General features: G+C 40.0%; 1 protein-coding gene across 1 annotated transcript in view; it reads left to right on the top strand.

Annotated features, from left to right (window-relative positions):
* CNTNAP5 (contactin associated protein family member 5) overlaps positions 1 to 21467 on the top strand; it is a 914769-nt gene that overhangs the window by 217818 nt on the left and 675484 nt on the right. Inside the window, exon 3 of the mRNA XM_060106110.1 lies at positions 14502 to 14695. Within this exon, the coding sequence (XP_059962093.1) occupies positions 14502 to 14695 (194 nt within the window). The remainder of the gene's footprint in view (positions 1 to 14501; positions 14696 to 21467) is intronic.

Raw genomic sequence — 21467 nt, 5'->3', positions numbered from 1 at the left:
GGGTGAAGTGAAGGGATAGTTAGGGAGTTTGGGATTGACATGTACACACTGCCATATTTAAAAAGGATAACCAACAACAAACAAGGACCTAATGTATAGCACAGGGACTCTGTTCAATACTATGTAATAACCTAAATGGGAAAACAATTTTATAAAGAATAGATACATATGTACATATTACTGAATCACTCTGCTGTACAGAGTCGTGTACCTGAAACTATCACAACATTGTTAATTGGCTATACTCCAATATAAAATAAATAGTTAAAGCCACTGGGAAAAAATATCCAAAGATGAGTAGATATATGTATATTATAACTAAAAAAGATTTTGTCCACCTACGAAAAACACAACATTTTAAATCAATATTACTCCAGTAAAAAAAAAAAAAAAAAAAAGGTCCAGCTCCATAGCTTGAAAAAAAAGAAAAAGAAAAAAGAATCCTTTAAGGGAACTTTATAAATACCTATCAAATTTCAATAAACAAAAAAAAAGATGAGCTGAGGATTTTTGAATCCACCATATGGACTGAAAATGGTAACATATAACCAACTCTAAGGAATCAGAAAACAGGAGTTGCTATGAATGTTCACTTCATCTTTCTCCAGGATTCAGGTTCAAATGCCCCTTATCCTAGGGCTCTCCCTTCCTTAGGGCCCACTTCGACTGTTCCAAACTGTACTTATCTGACTTATAGTATTCGTTTATGCAATCAGTTGATTGTGTCTGGGCTTTGTTTTTCTAATCAGTGTACATATTTGATAAAAATCCAGATTTTATAAAAGAATCCTTATCATTCGTTTTACTAAGGACTTGCTTCTAATAAATCTCTTCCACAAACATATCCAGAGCAATCAAATATTACCCCTGGGATAGCTTTCTGAGGGTAATTTTGTGTGTAAGTAACAGAAAACTCACTAGCATGAAAAAAATTCACTAGCTTGAATAAACATTAAATTATTAGGCACATGGAAATCTAGGGGTGTCTGTATTTCTATTTCTTGAACATTGTGGTAGTTAAAAGTGTGTTTATGCTGTAATAATTTAAGCTAAATATTTGTTTGGTGAAATTTTTCTGTATCTGTGTTTTGTTTTGCATTTTTTAAAAGAATTAAAAATAAAACATATTACTCTACATAAAAGGAAGTCCTCAAAGAGGAAAGGCTCCAGGGCTGATGAATTCAGTTTAACGATGTCATCCTCAGTATCAGAATCATTCTGGAGCTGATAAGCCTCCCAACATCTCAGCCAGACTCAACAAAGTTCTGAGAAACAAAGAGGCAATGGCTTACTTTTAAGCCATCAAATTGTGATTCCTCAGAACAGCAGTACAATGTGTTCGAATGTGTTAGAAATGTGTTAGAAAATGCAGATTGTCTGGACTTATTCCCCACCACCTGAATCAGAAACTCCAGCAGGAGGACCCAGAAATCCCTATTGTTCCAAGCTCTATGAGTGACTCTGATGTGTTGAGGACTGTGAACCACTGCTTGGTGCAGTGAAAGTCTTCCCGGACCCAAGCTCACCCAACCACTCCTCTGATGAATCACCAGCAGATTTTCTGTTCACTTCTGAGCCCAATCACAGTTGAAGGTGATGGAATTACCTTGACTGGCTTTAGACTAATAATTTGATATAGAGTAAGAGAGTAAATGATGATGTCTCTTCCTCTCTCTCAAGCTATATCTCTTGCTATTTTGCTGGGTTATCTTGCACATCTTCCAATCAAATAAGTAATTTCCTGATGGAAATTTGAACTGAGGCAGAGGTTTTGTTTGTTTGTTTGTTTGTCTTAATCCAAGATGACACTCTTGAGGTAACAATGACAAACTGTTCCTTATACATTTTGTGCCCACGGTCATGAAATATATGTGTTGACATATATCATCTCGATCCTTGGTAAAGGAGGCATTAACTGTATTATTTTCACAGAAGTAGAGAAATTACTTCTGAAAGTCACAGAGTAAGTGACTCACCTCAGACATGAGACTTAGACTGGGCATGATCTTTCAAACAAAATGACCTCAGGAAACCAAGATAAATATAGCATGTTCAGCTGGGCAAAACACATGCTGTTCACAAAAGAGAAGTTTTAAGTGCTAATGTCAATAATATGAGATCTGCAGTGTTAAATGACTTTCAATGCCACTTCTCCATTTTCCCTTCAAAGATCTTGGGGGCTTCCCTGGTGGCACAGTGGTTGGGAGTCTGCCTGCCGATGCAGGGGACGTGGGTTTGTGCCCCGGTCCGGGGGGATCCTACATGCCACAGAGCGGCTGGGCCCGTGGGCCATGGCCCCTGGGCCTGCACCTCCGGAGCCTGTGCTCCGCGGTGGGGGGAGGCCACAGCAGTGAGGGGCGCACGTACCGCAGGAAAAAAAAAAAGAAAGATCTTGGGACAGTCGTGTTTTTTGTTTGTTTGTTTGTTTTCTCTATATGCCTGAAAACAGAAAGCATGTCTTATCTGGCTGCTCAATCTTCTACACTGCTTTACTCATGGGTGGAACTCAATAATCATAAGGTCATTAAGTGAGGACTAAATAATCCACTAAACCTCCTGTAGGCCTGAGCAGCCGATGGATAGAATTAAATTGTATTGATTTGCCAAATGAAAATAGATCTCAGTTTCCACCAGTTTATAAGAGAAATTGTAGAGCAGTGCTAGCCAATAGGAATTTCTGCAAGGATGGACTATTCTATAGCCGTGCTGCTTAACAAAGTAGCCACTAACTACATGTGGCTATTGAAATCTGGCTAGTGCTACTTAGGAACTGAAGTTTTTATTTAAGTTAAATTAATTTAAATTTAAATGACCACAGGGGGTTTTTGGCTACCATATTGAACAGCATAGTTCTAGAATCTTTTCAAGTTTTTTATACACGACCCTCTTACCTAAGTTTCTAAAAATGCCGGGGTGTTTTTATATGTATATGAATCAGTCCTTGCCCTGCAAGGGCCATAAATGAGAGACCAAACTTCACACATTCTGAATTCCACATACCCTCCTGCAGAACTTCCTCACTTCTTGTGTAACTTCTGAACTCTGAAATGTGCAGCCAGATACACTTTTCTGAGCCATGAGGACCTTCAGGGCTCTACTCTTCACAAGGGAAGATAGTTATAGCAGGACATCACAGAACTGTCTGAGTGGTGAGTATCGGAACCCTTCAGAGCAATAATACAGCTCTCTTCCACAAACACAGGCAGACACACAGGTGTGTGGCCAAGGACACGCACTGTCACAGAGGCTGTTGGTGCTCATATTCCTTGGACTTCACCACTTCAGTACAAGAACAAGATCTTAGAAGCTGAGCTAAGATGGAAATTCCCGTTCAAATTATTTGTGGGGTAGTGATCTCTGGAGAGAGGTTAAGCTGGAAGGCGGCAGGTGGTGGAGGAAGCCAGAAAGATATATGGTTTCAACTGAAGTCTAGCTTCCTCCGGATGCCAAGGGGAGCTCTGGACCACAGATTGCAGCATGAATATCAGTCTGCCTTGAAGCACTGGGAACCACATTCTGAACCTTGTATCCGCCCATCACTGGTAGTGATGGGGACGGAAAGTGGTAGCTTCCCAGGCAAAAAGGCTTCTGTTTGGTCAAGGGCCAATCTCTGGAGGAGGGAACAGACAGCTCTAGTTGTCAGCCAGCATGCAGCTGAGGGCACCTCCATCTGCTAAAGGGGATCAGAGTGGAGCCCTAAGGATGGCCCCAACAGAACCACTTTCAATGCCAATAATGACACTTTCACTTTTCTGCCTTCTTATTTTTTTTTTAATTGGAGTATAGTTGATTTACAATGTTGTGTTAGTTTCAGGTGTACAGCAAAGTGATTCAGTTATACATATACATATATCCACTCTTTTTTAGATTATTTTCCCATATAGGTCATTACAGAACACTGAATAGAGTTCCCTGTGCTATACAGTAGATCCTTATGAGTTATCTGTTTAATATATAGTAGTGTATATATGTAAATCCCAATCTCCCAATTTATCCCTCACCCCCTTAACCCTTGGTAACCATAAATTTGTTTTCTACATCTGTAACTCTATTTCTGTTTTTTAGATAAGTTCATTTGTGCCGTTTTTTTAGATTCCACATATAAGTGATATCATATGATATTTGTCTTTCTCTGTCTGACTTACTTCACTCAGTATGACAATCTCTAGGTTCATGCATGTTGCTGCAAAGGGCATTATTTCATTCTATTTTAAGGCTGAGTAATATTCCATTGTATATATGTACCACATCTTTTTTATCCATTCATCTGTTGATGGACATTTTAGGTTGCTTCCATGTCCTGGTTATTGTAAATAGTGCTGTAATGAACATTAGGGTGCATGTATCTTTTTTTTTTGCATGTATTTTTTTGAATTGTGGTTTTCTCCAGATATATGCCCAGGAGTGAGATTGCTGGATGATATGGTAGCTCTATTTTTGGTGTTTTAAGGAACCCCCATACACCTATTGTTACCTAATCTATGACAAAGCAGGCAAGAATATACAATGGAGAAAAGACAGCCTCTTCAAAGAGTGGTGCTGGGAAAACTGGACAGCTACATGTAAAAGAATGAAATTAGAACACTCCCTAACACCATACATAAAAATAAACTCAAAATGGATTAAAGACCTAAATTTAAGTCCAGATACTCTAAAACTCTTACAGGAAAACATAGGCAGAACACTCTATGACATAAATCACAGCAAGATCTCTTTTGATCCACCTGCTAGGGTAATGAAAATAAAAACAAAAATAAACAAATGGGACCTAATGAAACTTAAAAGCTTCTGCACAGCAAAAGAAAGCATAAACAAAATGAAAAAACAACCCTCGAATGGGAGAAAGTATTTACAAATAGAGCAACCAACGAGGGATAAATCTCCAAAATATACAAACAGCTCATGCAGCTCAATATCAAAAAACCTAACAACCCAATCAAAAAATGGGCTGAAGATCTAAATAGACTTTTCTCCAAAGAAGATGTACAGATGGGCTTCTCTGTGTTCTCGGCTTTCTCTCTGTGCCTTAAACACTGCTGTGCACTCCAGCCGCCTTCAATCAAAAGTTGACCCCAGTGTCCTGCTATGTTGGAACAACCCAAAGTGCATTCTGCACCAGTGAGACTGAGCTCACCCACAGGGCTGCCTGGCTTGCCGATGCACCATGGATTGGATGCCCTTTCTTCCCTGCCTCATCTCCATTCCCCTCACCTGGCTTCCTGGGGTCAATTTCCAAATGAACTACTTACACGGAAATCCCTGTCTCCTAATTGACTTCTGGGGAACCCAAACTAAGTCATCCACAGAGAGTGCTCCTGTCCCCCACCCCCACCAGGCATTGCTCCTGAGGCAGCCTTAATCATGATAACTGGGTCTCATTTGGATCCAAATTCTCACTCCTTTACATAAATCTCCTCTCATGATCCTCTTTTTTTCCTGCAAACTGGCCTCACTGGGGCCACTCCACATCTTCCTACAGTTTTTTACCTGTTTGAAACCCATAGGGTGTTTGGTCAAGTTCCCACTTACTTTTCCACCAAGAGGCTCCCTAGTCCCTAAATAAATGTGCAGATAGAAGTGTAGGAGCCCTGGACAGGGCCATCCAGCAACATCTAGGTCCTACCCCACATGCCCAGGGGAAAAGTGTGATGTGTAGTGTTCCAGACAATAACCTCCCAGTCTCAGAACTCCTTTCCCAACCGCAGGTCCTGTTATACATCGATGATAACCACACACTGAGTGAAGGTGCAGGAAGCTACCAGCATGTTTGTGAATGTTGTTTCCACTCTTATCCACACATAAAGTAAAATATTTATGGGGGAGTCTCTCTGCCTTACTCATTATTATCACTAGGTAGTTTTGTCCCTGAAAAATCTCCAACCTTGGCTTACAGAGGCACCAAATGTTTAATAATTAATGGTGCAGCTGGTCATCCAGTCTAACCTCCCAGTCATTTGTGAGAATGTGCTTGTAGCTTTTTAAGGCCTTGTGTAAATACAGAGGGGAAGCATACATCTTGGAAACCCATTCTCTACAGGGTTTACTTTAGGGTTTTTTTTTTTGTTGTTGTTGTTGTTTTTTAAATGGCCAGGCTGAGTGTGCTTAAAACAGATTAGGCTTAACAATGCTATGTGTATGTGATTATTTTAGCTCTTGTACTAAATTTATCTTATACTAAATTAACTCTCTTTTTTAGAATGATAGTTGTAAAATATCACTTAGCAGAGACCTGTATATAATCTGTTTTGTGCCCATTTCCAGTGTGTAACATCAATCAAGTTTCATTTCCCTTTCTGAGTTAGAAGTGGAAGTCAGTGTAGAAATTGAGTAATTTCTGCCTTATCTACAAGTTTTCCTGTTTCATGAGCAGAGCCTACCAAGCCTACCTGAACATGTGAAGTTAGGTATAAGCCCTGTGGTATTCAGGGTTGATCAGGGAGCGGGTCTCTTGTCTTACTTAGAGTTCTCCATAAAAGTAAGTACGTACTTGCTTAAGACCTTGGTTCATGTTGAAACCTCAGGCAGGGACGAGAAATCTACAGAACTGGGTTGGAAAACAGTCTCTCGATATAATCTGGATAAACTAGGTGACCCTTAAACCTGGTTTATTCTCTAGTAAATGGAAGTTAAAAATACTATTTCAGGGACTTCCCTGGTGGTGCAGTGGTTTAGAATCCACCTGCCAATGCAGGGACACAGGTTCGAGCCCTGGTTGGGGAAGATCCCACATGCTGTGGAGCATGCACCACGACTACTGAGCCCATGTGCCACAACTACTGAAGCCCGTGCACCTAGAACCTGTGCTCCACAACAAAGAAGCCACCGCAATGAGAAGCCCATGCACCACAACGAAAAGTAGTCCCCACTGGCCGCAACTAGAGCCCACATGCAGCAACGAAGACCCAATGCAGTCAAAAATAAATAAATAAATTTATTAAAAAATAAAATAAAATGAAAAAAAATTACTATTGCTGATTGCTATGAGAATCAAGTGAGACCTGAAAAAGAGCTGAAGTATGAATTATGTTTCTAGAGAGAAGTGCTATTATAGAAAAAAAAAAAGGAAGAAGGCAAGCATGCTCTATCCATGCTGTTGAGAGGCCTCTCAGCTGAGTGGTTAAGAAATGGGGCTCGGAGTCCCAGTTTTCTGGGTTTGAATCCCCTGTTCTGCCACTGACCTCTTGTGTGATCTTGGAAAAGCTGACCAACAATTCTGGCCTCAGTTTTTCCTTCTGTCGAATGGAATAATGATAATAATACCAATCATGAAGAGCTTCTGGGATGATGAGTGGGTCTATGTCTGCCAAGTGTCTAGGGCAGTGCCGTGTACTGAGCAAGGACTATCCTACTGCTAGCTACTATTGTGAGTGAATGAACACTCCAAGGGTGTGTAGAATAGGGGTGATGAGAAGAAGTAAAAGAGTTAACTGGGAGTGGAAAGAAGTGTGCAATCAAGAGCAAAGAGGGGTATTTCTGAATTCACAAATTTTTAGATTTCCTGGGAAATTGTAAGTTTGACTTTAAGTTTCCATCTGTGCTTAGGGGTGGGTGACTGGGGATCAAATTGGAGAAGACTGTCCATCTTTAGATCCGGAGGTGATTTCATGCTGCTTTTTTTTTTGTTTGTTTGTTTATAATCATCAAGAATAGCATGTTGGATTTAAGCTAACCTGGACCATGAAACAAATAAAAAATTCACTCTTCTTAGTAAAATAGTATAACTGAAATTTTAGAAGCTATTTTCTCCAATGTTTCCTAAACCACTCAGCATGTCATGAGCACCTTTCTCAAGATACAGATTTCCAGGTTAGGCCCCTGCATAAGTTAGCAAAGAGTGGGCCAAGGAATCTGTCATCTTCACAGGCACTCCAGGTGTTTTCTGATGATTGAACACATTTGAGAATCTCATCTAACCTAACCTCAGGAGCAGAGCTGGGTCTAGAACCAACGCTCTTGACTCTCAGTTCCATCTTTTCCCCCAAAGTGAAATCACACAGCATGTAGGGTATGATGTTTGGGCTGTGCTAAGAATAAACTAAGTTATAGCCTGCAAATCATTCTAGACTCCATGTTCTAGATGCTATCAAAACCTAAGTTGTTCTTTTTTGTTCTTCTTTCTCTAACTGCTTTAGGTGCAAGGTTAGGTTGTTTATTCGAGATGTTTCCTGTTTCTTAAGGTAGGATTGTATTGCTATAAAATTCCCTCTTAGAACTGCTTTTGCTGCATCCCATTACTCAGCCATAAAAAGAAACGAAATTGAGTTATTTGTAATGAGGTGGATGGACCTAGAGTCTGTCATACAGAGTGAAGTAAGTCAGAAAGAGAAAGACAAATACCGTATGCTAACACACATATATAGAATCTAAGAAAAAAAAATGTCATGAAGATCCCAGGGGTAAGACAGGAATAAAGACAGAGACCTACTAGAGAATGGACTTGAGGATATGGGGTGGGGGAAAGGTAAGCTGTGACAAAGTGAGAGAGTGGCATGGACATATATACACTACCAAACATAAAATAGATAGCTAGTGGGAAGCAGCTGCATAGCACGGGGAGATCAGCTCAGTGCTTTGTGACCACCTAGAGGGGTGGGATAGGGAGGGTGGGAGGGAGGGAGAAGCGAGGGGGAAGGGATATGGGAACATATGTGTGTGTGTGACTGATTCACTTCATTATGAAGCAGAAACTAGCACACGATTGTAAAGCAATTATACTCCAATAAAGATGTAAAAAAAAAAAAAAACTAATGTGGGGTTACTTTTCCCTTAAAATTATAATTTTCCTTTAAATTTCCATTAAATTCCTTTTGATTCAAACTGCAGGGTTTATGGGAATTGTAGTTCCTTATTATTTATATTGCAGTCACAATTACAGAGAGCACTGCCTTAGTTGACACCTGTAACTTGCCAAACACAGGTACCTGTGTGTATGTTACACCTCGATCTAGAGAACAGTTCAGAAACAGAAAGCTAACGTGGGCACTGTGTGTCTTAAAAACAACTGCAAATAGTATCTTCAGGCTACTCTTTTAATTTGTGAAAACACACTCATTGTTTGGTGGAAGGAATAAAATGTTTGCCATAGCAACCATGGCAACCTTGGATGTCTTCCCTATTAGCTGTAATTCTGGGAACACCATCAACAGCAGGGAAAAAGTCCTTGGCAATTATCATGCAGTGACCCACCATTTTAAGAGCTTAGGCTGAAGCTCCTGGGTTTGGAAAATTCTTAACTTGATGTGTTAATGAATGCTAACATCAACAATTTCATTTTTGTTAATTTTGGGGGTGTTAATAAACTAAGGTTTTTTACTGTGGGCAAAAGGGTGATGTGATTTTCTTTAGACAGACTTGAAGGAATATTTTTAGCAATAGCTTTTTTTGTTTTGTTTTGTTTTGGTTTGGGTCAGTCTCTTGTGATTTTATTCTTTGCAAGGAGGTTGGAAAAGTTCCTTGTTATTTTATTTCCTTTCTTCCATCATTAACATAATTTCTTATCAGATGTAAATATGATAAGAATAAGTAGGATAAATGAAGGAGAAATTCTAAAGCATGACTAAGGCGTCTAGTTGTGGACAATAGGAGGGTAAAGAGAAATAGTTAAGGTTTGAGGATTTTCATTTCAAAAATTGTGATAGTCACACAAAGAGTTCTATATTATACCACCAAATGTCAAGTCACTACATATATTCTTTATGCAATAAGCCATGTAAAAATGGGTCTCAGTTTATAAAAGAAAGGCATGCTGATAATAGAAGATGTTACATGCAAAGAGCATGAAAGAATAAAATCACTCATACTTTCATCATTCAGAAGAAATCACCATACACATTTCTTTTCTATCATGTTTTAATATTGTTGAAGTCATATAGTTTACACAGCCTTGCTTTTTTTTTTTTCACTTAAGAAGAAAGAAGTCTCATGAAATGGGCAGGAGAAATTAAGTGGAAATCAATAGTAGGTTCAGAACAATTTTAGATTTCTCGGAAATGTAATATCTCCTCCTTCTTGGACCTCCCTGCCAGTTTTGAGAAGTTGGGAGAGGGTAGAATAGATTGGGAATCGTGGACATATTGGTGAAGACAGGGTTCATTGATTAAAAAAGTACTTGTGGGGCTTCCCTGGGGGCGCAGTGGTTGAGAGTCCGCCTGCCGATGCAGGGGACATGGGTTCGTGCCCCGGTCCGGGAAGATCCCACATGCTGCGGAGCAGCTGGGCCTGTGAGCCATGGCTGCTGAGCCTGCACGTCCAGAGCCTGTGCTCTGCAACGGGAGAGACCACAGCAGTGGGAGAGGCCCGTGTACCGCAAAAAAAAAAAAAAAAAAAAAAAAAAGAAAAACAGTACTTGTGGGCCTAGAAGCTCAGAATCTCTGCTCAAATGTCTCCTCCCAGTCCTTTTCCCCCTTCTTGATTTTCTGGTTTTTAGAAACCTTTTTTTTTTCTGTTACATAAGAGTCTCAAATAGCTGTGCTTGCATCCTGAGTTCCAGGTGTTCTACACTTGCTGGACCTCAGTTTCCCCAACTATAATATGGGCATTATTCTATTTACTCTACCGGGTACTTTGTATGTATTAAGGTAGGTTAAAGTGCAGTATCCAATAGATTCCACTACACAATAGCTTAAACAAAATACGTCTTTAGTTCTCATGCATAGTGTAGTTTACGTGTGATGATGCGGGAATCTGGCATCTTCCATGCTGAGGTTCTGCCATCTTCTAGGTCCTTGTTGGCTTCATCCATCAGTGGTGAAAGGGGAAATCAAGTGGGGAAGAGACCCAATGGCCTGCAGCTGGCACATCTTCCCACTCACATTTTTCTTGGAGAGAATTTGTCCATAGGGCCACAACTTGAAAGGTACTGAGAGCTGAAAAGTGTAGTTAAGCCATGCACTCGCTGCCGTTCTATTACTACAGAAGGAAGAGAGAATGGATATTAGTGAATACCAGCAGTACTGGGTATTCATGTCTTGCAAAACACTTAATAAAAGACATTCCATGGTAGGGGATGAGCATACTTCTCTTTCTTTCCTTGCATTTGAATCTTGTCAGGGAAGTGAAAACAAAATGTTGTCAAACAAAAGTACTGTTGCCGAAATTCAGCCTCTGTACACCAGTGCCAGATTGAATCTTGGAGACAGACATTTGGGTGAAGTAGAAAGAGATAGCTTTATCACAGGGCACCAAGGAAGGAGTCAGGGCAGCTAGCGCTTAAAAGACCCGAATCCCCTGAAGGTTTTCAGGGAAATGTTTTTGTTTTTTGTTTTTTGATTTTGTTTTGCAGTACATGGGCCTCTCACTGCTGTGGCCTCTCCCATTGCGGAGCACAGGCTCCGGATGCGCAGGCTCAGCAGCCATGTCTCATGGGCCCAGCTGCTCCGCGGCATGTGGGATCTTCCCGGACCGGGGCACGAACCCGTGCCCCCTGCATTGGCTGGCGAACTCTCAACCACTGTGCCACCAGGGAAGCCCCAGGGAAATGTTTTTAAAGACAGGGTGAGGGAGGGATGTTGTGGGGAGTGTGATCAGCTCATGGACATTTTTCTGATTGCCTGGTGGTGAGGTCATTGGGAGTCAGCATCATCAACCTTCTGGTTCCAACTGGTCTGGAGTCTATGTGCTTTTGGGCAGCAAGCAGTTAACTTCTCCCACTTGTTGGGGGCTTCAGTATCTGTAAACAGCTCAAAGGACATGGCTCAGAATAGTATCTACAGTCCTTGAGGAGGAACTAAAGGTCCTTGACTTTGTTTAATGGCTAAAGTGTTATTATTTGTCTTGCTTGACTATTTTCCTTTCTGTGTTTTCTGATTTCTCTGATTAAATTTATTCTTCGACTGAAGTTTTTCTACAGACAAAAGGCAGGCGGAGGACATTGGTGGCAGTCTATTCTGGGAAGGCCTCATAGGGTCCTAGTTGGCTACAGTACTAGCTATTTATTGGGATGAAATCGATCAGTGTGCCTTATGGACAGAGTAGGGCCCATCTCATGTTCTCTGCCCCCTTTGCCCACTCCCAGATGATGACAAGCTATCTCTGCAGGGGGCAGCCAGTGGGGACTCAGAAAGTTCTCAGTACCAAGGAGGGGTCCAGTTGAGTCCTCCCGAGCTGGCAAGAATGTAAACTGGGACATCACTAAAATGATTTTCAGTGGCACAGGTTGAAATCAAAAGGGACTTATTGGTTAATGCCTCTAAATTAAAAATCCAATGAATCACCCAACCTGATGCCCTGAGCAAGGTTCTTAACAAAAGGACTACTTTCTTTCTTTTCTTTTTTAATTGAAGTATAGTTGATTTACAGTGTTGTGTTAGTTTCAGGTGTACAGCACAGAAGTTATTCATAATATATATCTCAGTTATGCATAATACATATCTTTTTTCAGATTCTTTTCCCTTATAGATTATCACAAAATGTTGAGCGTAGTTCCCTGCGCCATGCAGTAGGTCCTTGTTGGTTATCTGTTTTATGTATACTAGCGTGTATATGTTACTCCCGAACTCCTATTTTATCCCTCCCCCACCTTTCCCCTTTGGTAACCATAAGTTTGTTTTCTATGTCTGTGGGTCTATTTCTGCTTTGTATATATGTGGATTTATAGCATTTTTTTTTAGATTCCACATATAAGTGATATCATATGGCATTTGTCTTTCTCTGTCTGACTTATTTCACTTAGTATGATAATCTTTAGGTCCATCCATGTTACTGCAAGTGGCATTATTTCACTATTTTCTATGGCTGATTAATATTCCATTGTGTATATATACCACATCTTGTATATACATTCATCTCTCCTTGGACACTTAGGTTTCTTCCATATCTTGGCTATTGTAAATAGTGCTGCTATGAATATTGGGGTGCACCCATGGCATACACAATCTACAATAGGTCCCACTCAGGATTCCGATGTCCTGTGGACCCTTGGGTCAGGAAGAATAAATACAGACCTCTTTATACCTATGGGAAATGAAAACAGAAAACTTAGGTCACAAGTCTTCCAAAGAAGCAAGAGTTCATATTGATCTTCTGCAAAGTTCCAATGTGTCAAATAATAAAATTCTGGGGCTCAAAGGCTTTGGTCACATTTCAGAATGTTGCTGTGTGTCAAACATATAGAATCACATGGAGACCCAGGGATGGGGCCCTCTTATGTCTCTCTGAGATGTTGCATGTGCTGTTTCTGTGGCCTGGGTTGGTCTCTCCAACTTTTTCTCTGTCTCACTTTGTTTGCTGGGGAAACAGCTTTCGTCTCCACTGTCACTGTCTCTAGGGTTTTCTGACCACCTACCTAAGCATTCTGTCATCTGTGCTCCTATGAAAGGCTCTCTTTCATATCACATTACACATTTGTGTGTGTGTGTGTGTCTCTCTCTCTTCAGTATCGAGCAACCTCCTGGTGCTCAGTGAGCATCTGTTGAATGAGTGAACACTAACCTCTCAAAGGCATAGTCAGCGATCATGCATCTTTGCATCCACAGCAAAATGTCTGGTCCACAGCAGGTTCACAGCACGTATTTAGAAAAAGTTAAAGATCAGAGAAAAGAAAAGGAGGAATGGAAGAAGAAAGCAAAGAAGGAAGGAAGGAAAGACCAGTCAGGAAGAGGGTATAAGGCATGTTAAAAGTTGTAAAAAATAGGTGACATTCCATTAGGAATCCAGAAGATGAAAACTGTAATAACTGGGAAAAGAGAGGATGAATCATAGAGGAAACAGAATTTAAGGTGAATATTAAACCATGAAAGGGAATTTGATGGAGGAGGAGAAGGAAAATTGCGTCGAGAATGTTCATTGCAGCACCATTCACAACAGGCAAGACATGGAAACAACCTAAATGTCTACCGACAGCTGAATGGATAAAGAAAATATGGTCTATATATACAGTGGAATATTACTCAGCCATAAAAAGAATGAAATAATGCCCTTTGTGGCAACATAGATGGACCTAGAGATGATCATACTAAGTGAAGTAAGTCAGACAAAGACAAATATCCTAAGATATCACTTATATGTGGAATCTAAAATACGATACAAATGAACTTATTTACCAAGCAGAAATAGACTCACAGACATAGAAAACAAACTCATGGTTACCAAAGGGGAAACATGGGGGGAGGAGGGATAAATCAGGATCTTGGGATTAACATACAAACACTACTATATATAAGATAGATAACCAACAAGGGCCTACTGTATACCACAGGGAACTCTACTCAACATTCTGTGATAACCCATATGAGAAAAGAATCTGAAAAAAAGTAGATATACGCATATGTATAACTGAATCACTTTGCCATACACCTGAAACTTACATGACATTGTAAATCAACTCTACTCCAATAAAATTTTTAAAAAGAAAGTACCAGGGGTTTATGAAGTGAGGCAGACATATTTTGGTTACAGACACCTTAGCTGAACACTGTTTTGTTTTTTTTTTTTCCTCTGTGAGAGGAGACAGTTGTGGCTCTGTGAGATGTTGCTGCAACTCTCTCTCTCTGATCCTCTTCCAGGAAGTGGTGGTTGGTCCCCAGCAGATTCCAATGCTCAGCAGTGGCTCCAGATGGACCTGGGCAACAGAGTGGAGATTACGGCAGTGGCCACACAGGGAAGATACGGAAGCTCTGACTGGGTGACGAGCTACAACCTGATGTTCAGTGACACAGGACGCAACTGGAAACAGTACAAGCAAGAAGACAGCATCTGGGTAGGACAAATTTTCTCATCAGTTGAATAAAACTGAGATGCCCTCATGGTAGCCAGTGAACGTTTCTGTCATTTTCCTCTATCCAGGTTGCCGGTAGCTTGATAACTGTTGTGTACCCATTCAGAAATAATTAGACCATATCTAGGTCCTATCTGCAGCATGACGCCAGTTCCTAGGGAAATGAGGATGTCTGTTGCAAAGAGTTTAGTGTTTTCCTCCTTTTCTGGTAACTTGGGGATTTCACTGACAGGGCCTTAGTTCTTTCAGGGATAAAAAGAGAACTACACCATGGAAGTCTGATCGTTGACAAGAATGTATTGGTTGACTGAGGATGTGTTTATTAAATATTTACCTATTTTTTAACATCTTTATTGGAGTATAACTGCTTTACAATGGCATGTTAATTTCTGCTTTATAACAAAGTGAATCAGCTATGCATTACATATATCCCCATATCTCCTCTCTCTTGCGTCTCCCTCCCACCCTCCCTATCCCACCCCTCTAGGTGGTCACAAAGCACCGAGCTGATCTCCCTGTGCTATGTGGCTGCTTCCCACTAGCTATCTCTTTTACATTTGGTACATACATAACTGAGCTAATTGAATTATGACAAGGTATGTAAAGTGCCTGGTACATAATAAGTAAATATTTAGTAGTGTATATATGTAAATATTTACTTATAATGTACCAATCACTTTACATACCTTGTCATGATACAATTAGCTCAGTTCTGTACCTTGACCAAAGTTGCCCAGTTGGTGCATCTTGGTCCGGTAATCCACAGCCTGGTCTGACTTTAAAGTCATGGTGTTCAACTGCCTATTCAAGTTTTGAAAACAATTAAAAGTGTTAAAAATACAAAACAAATATAAAATTTAGAATGATTCTGCCTTTATAAACAATCTGCAGCTTAGAAGTAAGAGACAGTTTGGTCCAGGTTATGAAAAAAAAACCTGTGCCTTCCACAACCCTGGACCCAAGTTCTTGACCCCAAAAGGTGAGTGAAAGGCTGTCCCCAAATTACGAGGTGAGGAATTGGAGGTCGAGGCAGGGCCAAAAGGCATCCAGAGGAGACCTCATAGACTTATGCATCAAATAAAATAATGTGTTGGTTCAGGTCACTTTTGCTTTTGGGAAAAAACCTCACCAGATATTTACTTTTTTCTAAATGTGCATAGGAGGTGAAGATTTAGCGGTTGCTAGCATTAGCTTTCCTTCTCATAATGTCCTTAATTGTTTTCCCCCTTAAATCAATCCCAATTACACCTCCAAATTGCTGCTGTTTACACATACATTTTTCTGTGTTGGTCTCACTCTGCTGGGAAAACAAATTATATTTTATATTCATTGTTATTTGTTAATTGCTTACCCATCACTATTCGTAATTGAAAGTAATAGTAAACTGAAGATTAATTATGGCAGATTGAAACTGGAGAATATTATAACAGTCATCTTTATTCGGAGTGGCTTGTAATAAGTGGTAATATTTATGGAGAGCATGGGTTTTCTTCATTTTACAAATAGTCTTTTGGGGACTATTCTGTTTTTTCCTCAATTTTGAAGCCCCCATAAATTTTACAGGGTTGTTTTTTTTTGTTTGTTTTTTTTTTTTTTTTAGTTTGTGTTTAGTTTGAAAAGAGAAATAAGCACACCTTCCATTTTGAGGCACAATTTTAAGATTTTATGCTGACTTGAGAGGGACAGATAGATGCGGTGTTATTTATTTGCTTTGGCATTTTCAATCAGAACTGGTTGTTTTTCAGATTGAAGTTTTGAGTTCTTTTGTCTAAACTTTTAGAAAACCCTGAGTTTCATTTTCTTCAGAATCAAATGACCTGCTTTTGCCCTGTCCTGTGGATCAGGATGTATTTCAAGAATGGACAATTTCTCTGGGCTTGTGAACAGTGGGCATAAGGCCTATTTCACTTTCTTGCCCCTGTTGGTTTGCCTGTGCTTCCACGAAACCCCAAGCCCCTTGAAGGCAGGGGCCTGTTTTATAAGTCCTGGTAGGTTCCACGCCTATTATGACTGGACATGTAGCCTGAACTACGTTTTGGATGGCTATTACAAGAACTGCAGAATTGTTAGTGCTTACAGAATTGGAGGGGAGGACATTATTCTCGTGCCTGTCCCTTTCCTCATCTCAGAATAGCCTTGGCCTTTGGGAGGAGGCAAAAGATGCTGGGTGGGCAGAGCAGAAAAGGCAGGCAACCGTTGTGCACAGGAAGGTGGTGAGTTCCAGCTAAGGCCTCCCCAGAGACACTTCCAATGCCTGCAGGGCCCTTGAGAGGGGAGGCAGCTTCAGGACCAACCTGTCAGATGCAAACCCCAGGAGGAGGAAAGATTTGGGGAGGGGTCTTCGCCCCTCCAGTGACATGGGGCAGGGACATGATGGTAAGTCGTGCACACTAACAAGGCTCAAATTTTGAAAAACAATGCGTGTCCCCTCTTATTACTATCGAGGGAACTAACAGCTACCGAAGACCGAAGACCGTACACAACTGCCATTCCGCATACTTAAAAAGGTGTTATAAATTCTGGAGATTCAGGGTTCAGAGACCAACCCAAGCTCACATAACCAGACACTGGTGATGCCAGAATACAAACCAAGACTGATTCATAACTATACTTGATTGCAGAAACTGTACTTTCTATTTCTTCTTTACTACACTTGAATTTGTTTTCTAATTTTCACAGAACTGATATACCTTTCTCAACTTAGACTTTGCCAGGCCCACTCCAGAGGGAAAATGTTAAACCCTATTGTGTATTTCACGTGCTGCTAAAATTTAAAAATGAGAAAGCACTAATACTATCTAACTATATCTCTATATGTTATAAATAGTGCTCAAACTCTCTGAAACTGTATAGGCCTTATAGAATACCCATCAAACAGAGACTCAGAGTATATTACCAAACATTTCATGAACATGTATAAAATATGACTTGTGCCTAATTTGCATTGTTATTTCCACCAGATTGTGTTATTGAATGAAAAGGATACCTTGAGAGTTTTTCTTTTTCTTTTAAATATAAAATGATAAATCAGACTATAGTTTCACCAAAGTTAATCCTGATAAGATAAAAGCAATAGCCAAACAAGAGGGTTTTATAAAACTCTCTAAATGGTTCAACTTTTCAGAAAAAAGTCAGTACCCCAAAACATCAATACCAAGTATTGACTTAATTAAGCATTGTGTATCACAGAAATAGAAAAATCTCTTGAATGAGACTTTCACAAGGTCTTTTGAAGATCTTCAATTTTCAGATGATATGGAGTTTGTAATGTCTTTTAAAGTTGATTTACCAAGCAGTACAACTATAGCATACCCCTTGGATAGGATATCAATTTGCTAGTACTCAAGAGATTTCTTTTATTTTGCAAACTTTACTTCAGAAAAAGAATCCCAGAAATATACCTGTCCAATATATAGTAGCAGATATTCATGCTCTAAAAATCCAATTTGCAGAGTTTGTGAACTGGCTCTGAATGCAATGTTCATAAATGAGGTCACCAAGCAGTCATGTAGCAATGCATTATGATTTATGAATAAGCCAGAGTTCTCACTTCACTAAATAATCAGGTGTGAAGCTGTCTCGGGGACAAACTTAGCAAGACTTTTAGAATCTTAGCACATCCAAAATCTCTTTCTGGTTGGCTTGTAGACATGCCAAAATAACACAAATATTAAGATCCGAACTCTGAGCAGCAACTTCAGCCAACGTTCAGTAAAGTGGATCAATGGATTTGGTACATAGGAACCTCTAACTCTTTAAATCCACAGAGGCCAGAGTCCTGTTACCAGTCATTTTGAAAGATATTCCAGGAGAAACACTTACCGTCCCTATTATATCCACAGATTACCTTTTCACTCCTGTGTCTCTTGTATGTCAGTGTTCAAACCCTTCTTGAATCCACCTATGTTTCCTGCATACAACATGTACATGTTTCAAACATATATCCTTCTCTATGGGCATTGCTACTTTCCTTTATATTCTGTTACTTATCACTCTGAAATTTCAAAGACAGCCTCCAATGTGTGTGTTTTAATATGAGACCCATTTTTATTTTTATTTTTTAATTTGTCTTATTGAAGTATAGTTGATTTACAATGTGTGTTAATTTCTGCTGTACAACAAAGTGATTAAGTTATACATGTGTATGCATTCTTTTTATGTTCTTTTCCATGATGGCTTATCACAGGATATTGAATATAGTTCCCTGTGCTCTACATTAGGACCTTGTTGGTTATCAGGAGCCCTATTTTTAAATCACCTTATCCGCGTTGTTCCTGATTGATCTTGGACAAGTTAATCAGGATCATTTTCCTCTTCCCATGACCCTGAAGTACATTATCTGAATATACTGCATTTTGTTAATATCCAGTTTACAGTTTTCTCTTCTAAAATCATGTTGCCACTTCCCAAATATGTCAGCCATCTGGTCTTGTTTGATAGAATCCTTTGGCCTGGATGATATGATGGTCTCTGATTTTCTGTAGCTTTCTGGATCCTGTCCATTATGAAGGGGCTTGCATATGCTACTTAACACCTTTCTGACATAAAGGTCAGTTGAAACAATGGATTATACATTTAGGTCATCAGTTTCTCAATTTCACCCTTGAGTGCCTTCTAAACGCTCTGGGAGAGGCTCTCTGATCTTCATGATTTATACACATTTATTCTGCCAATTTGGCCTAAAATATCCAGAGTATTGATCACTGTCTGACATCGTATTTTAAGCCTACCAATTTCAGAAACCAATTTAAGAGTGAGAATCTCATTACCATCAACATATATCTTTTCAACTCTCATGAGACCCCAGACACCGTGCTGTGTATTGGACATAACAAGGGGCTTGAAGATGTGGTTAATCCCTCCCATGAATTCACAGAACCATTAAGGACATGCTGCAACACAGCCTATGTGTAAAAGTAGCACCAATGGCAGTTCAGATACACGAAGCTGTCAAGGTGTGCTTGGGGGTATACGGGTGGAAGCTGCTTTGATGAATGGCAAAAGCAGGGACCATGTTTAAGTTCCTTTGGCTTCCTGGAAACTACAAAATATGGTCTGCCTAATAAAAATTCCATAAAGGTAGGAAGGCAGAAAGAGGAAATGGTGGGGAAGGAGTAGTGTTTAAAGCAGGAGTGTTACCTAACTGAACTTGGGTCCCCTTGCCCAATGCACAGCAAAGCCCATCTACTGACGCTGGGTTGTGATGGAGGAAAGTACAGTGTTTATTGCAGGCACCAAGCAAGGAAAACAGGCAGCTCGTGCTCAGAAGACCTGAAGTCCCCAATGACTTTCAGGGAAGTGTTTTTAAGGACAGTGTGAGAAATATGTGATCAGCTCATGCACAGTTCTCCAGCTGGTTGATGGTGAGGAAATAAGGTGATGTTCCAGGGTTCTCAATCATCAACCTTCTGGTTCCAAACTTTCTGGGGTCTACACACTAGTAGTCAGCATGCATTTAACTTTTTCCACCTGTTGGGAGTTTTAGTATCTTCAAAATAACTCAAGGATATGGCTCAGGATGCTATGGCCCTTGAGGAGGAACTAAAGGCCCTTGACTTTGTTTTATGGCTAAACTATTATTATTTTATCTGGCTTGACTGCTTTCCTTTGTTTCTGCATATTCTCACTTCTCTGATTAAATTTGCTCTTTGGAACTCAGGCAAGGTCTAGGTGGCTAAGGCTTTCCTACAAACAAGAGGGGGGATATGGGGGTCTGTCCCCAGGAAGGCCCCACATGGTCCTGCTTGGTTTTAGGAGAAATGCTATAAGCAAAATCTTAAAGGAAGATGTATAAGTATCGAAGACACACAAGTTAATAAATTTAGATACACGATTTCCCCAATCAGTTATACAAGGTAAACCTGGAGAATGAAGCTCGCTAGAGATTGTAAACTACTAGTATCACCATATCTTCTTTGACTACAGACCAAAGCAAGTAAGTCATTGTGTGTTCATCATTTTGTTATAATATTTTTTTGTTAAATCACAAAGACTACATATAAGAAAATACTATTAAATACATTTTTCATAATTTTGTTAATAGTTTTTTCCTCTACTCTCTCTCTCACACAGATATACACCTAAGCTTTTAATATAGCTATTCATTTCCTAGTTGGACATTGCTGAAAACTCTTTTCAGAGCTTGGCATGATCAGAATATTGCCACTGATTTAATGGAGACCATCAATGCAAGAGGGAGTCATCACCATGCACCAAGGCAAGGTGAAGGGAAATGCAGAGGATTTTGATTAGGGTCAGATGCCAGTTTTACCATTGGTTACTCATATAGCCTTGAAAATGCTACTGAACGTCCTTGGAGTGATCATTGTTTCCATCCATGGCAATATATATTTAGAACCTTCAAAACCCTTTGCATCCATTTCTTTACACTTCCCTGCTCAGAACCCTTGGTTTATGGGCTGCCTTGTGGGAATACACAGCAATGAACCCTGAGCTTCACTATGGATCCAGTTTAGACCAGACAAGTAAAAGTCTTCCAAGCTTAATACATATTTCCCTTGAATCATTCTCCTGGTTCTGTGCTAAGCACTTTTGTTGACCTTTGATTCTCTTATCACTGAATAAAACTCTGCAGAAAAGGGGACAGAAAACAACTGGCCAATCAGCATTGTGGAAGCAACAGCTGGTATTTACCCCAGAATCAGCAGGCTCCCTCCAGCCCTCTGGCTCCACACTTAGCCCTTGAAAGTTCCTCACCGATCCCCATCTGTTTTCCCTTCTTAATGTTAGAATT

Source organism: Mesoplodon densirostris, chromosome 8 (genome assembly GCF_025265405.1).
Source record: "Mesoplodon densirostris isolate mMesDen1 chromosome 8, mMesDen1 primary haplotype, whole genome shotgun sequence".
NCBI classification, from domain to species: domain Eukaryota; kingdom Metazoa; phylum Chordata; class Mammalia; order Artiodactyla; family Ziphiidae; genus Mesoplodon; species Mesoplodon densirostris.
This window is presented reverse-complemented; position numbering and strand designations above follow the sequence as displayed.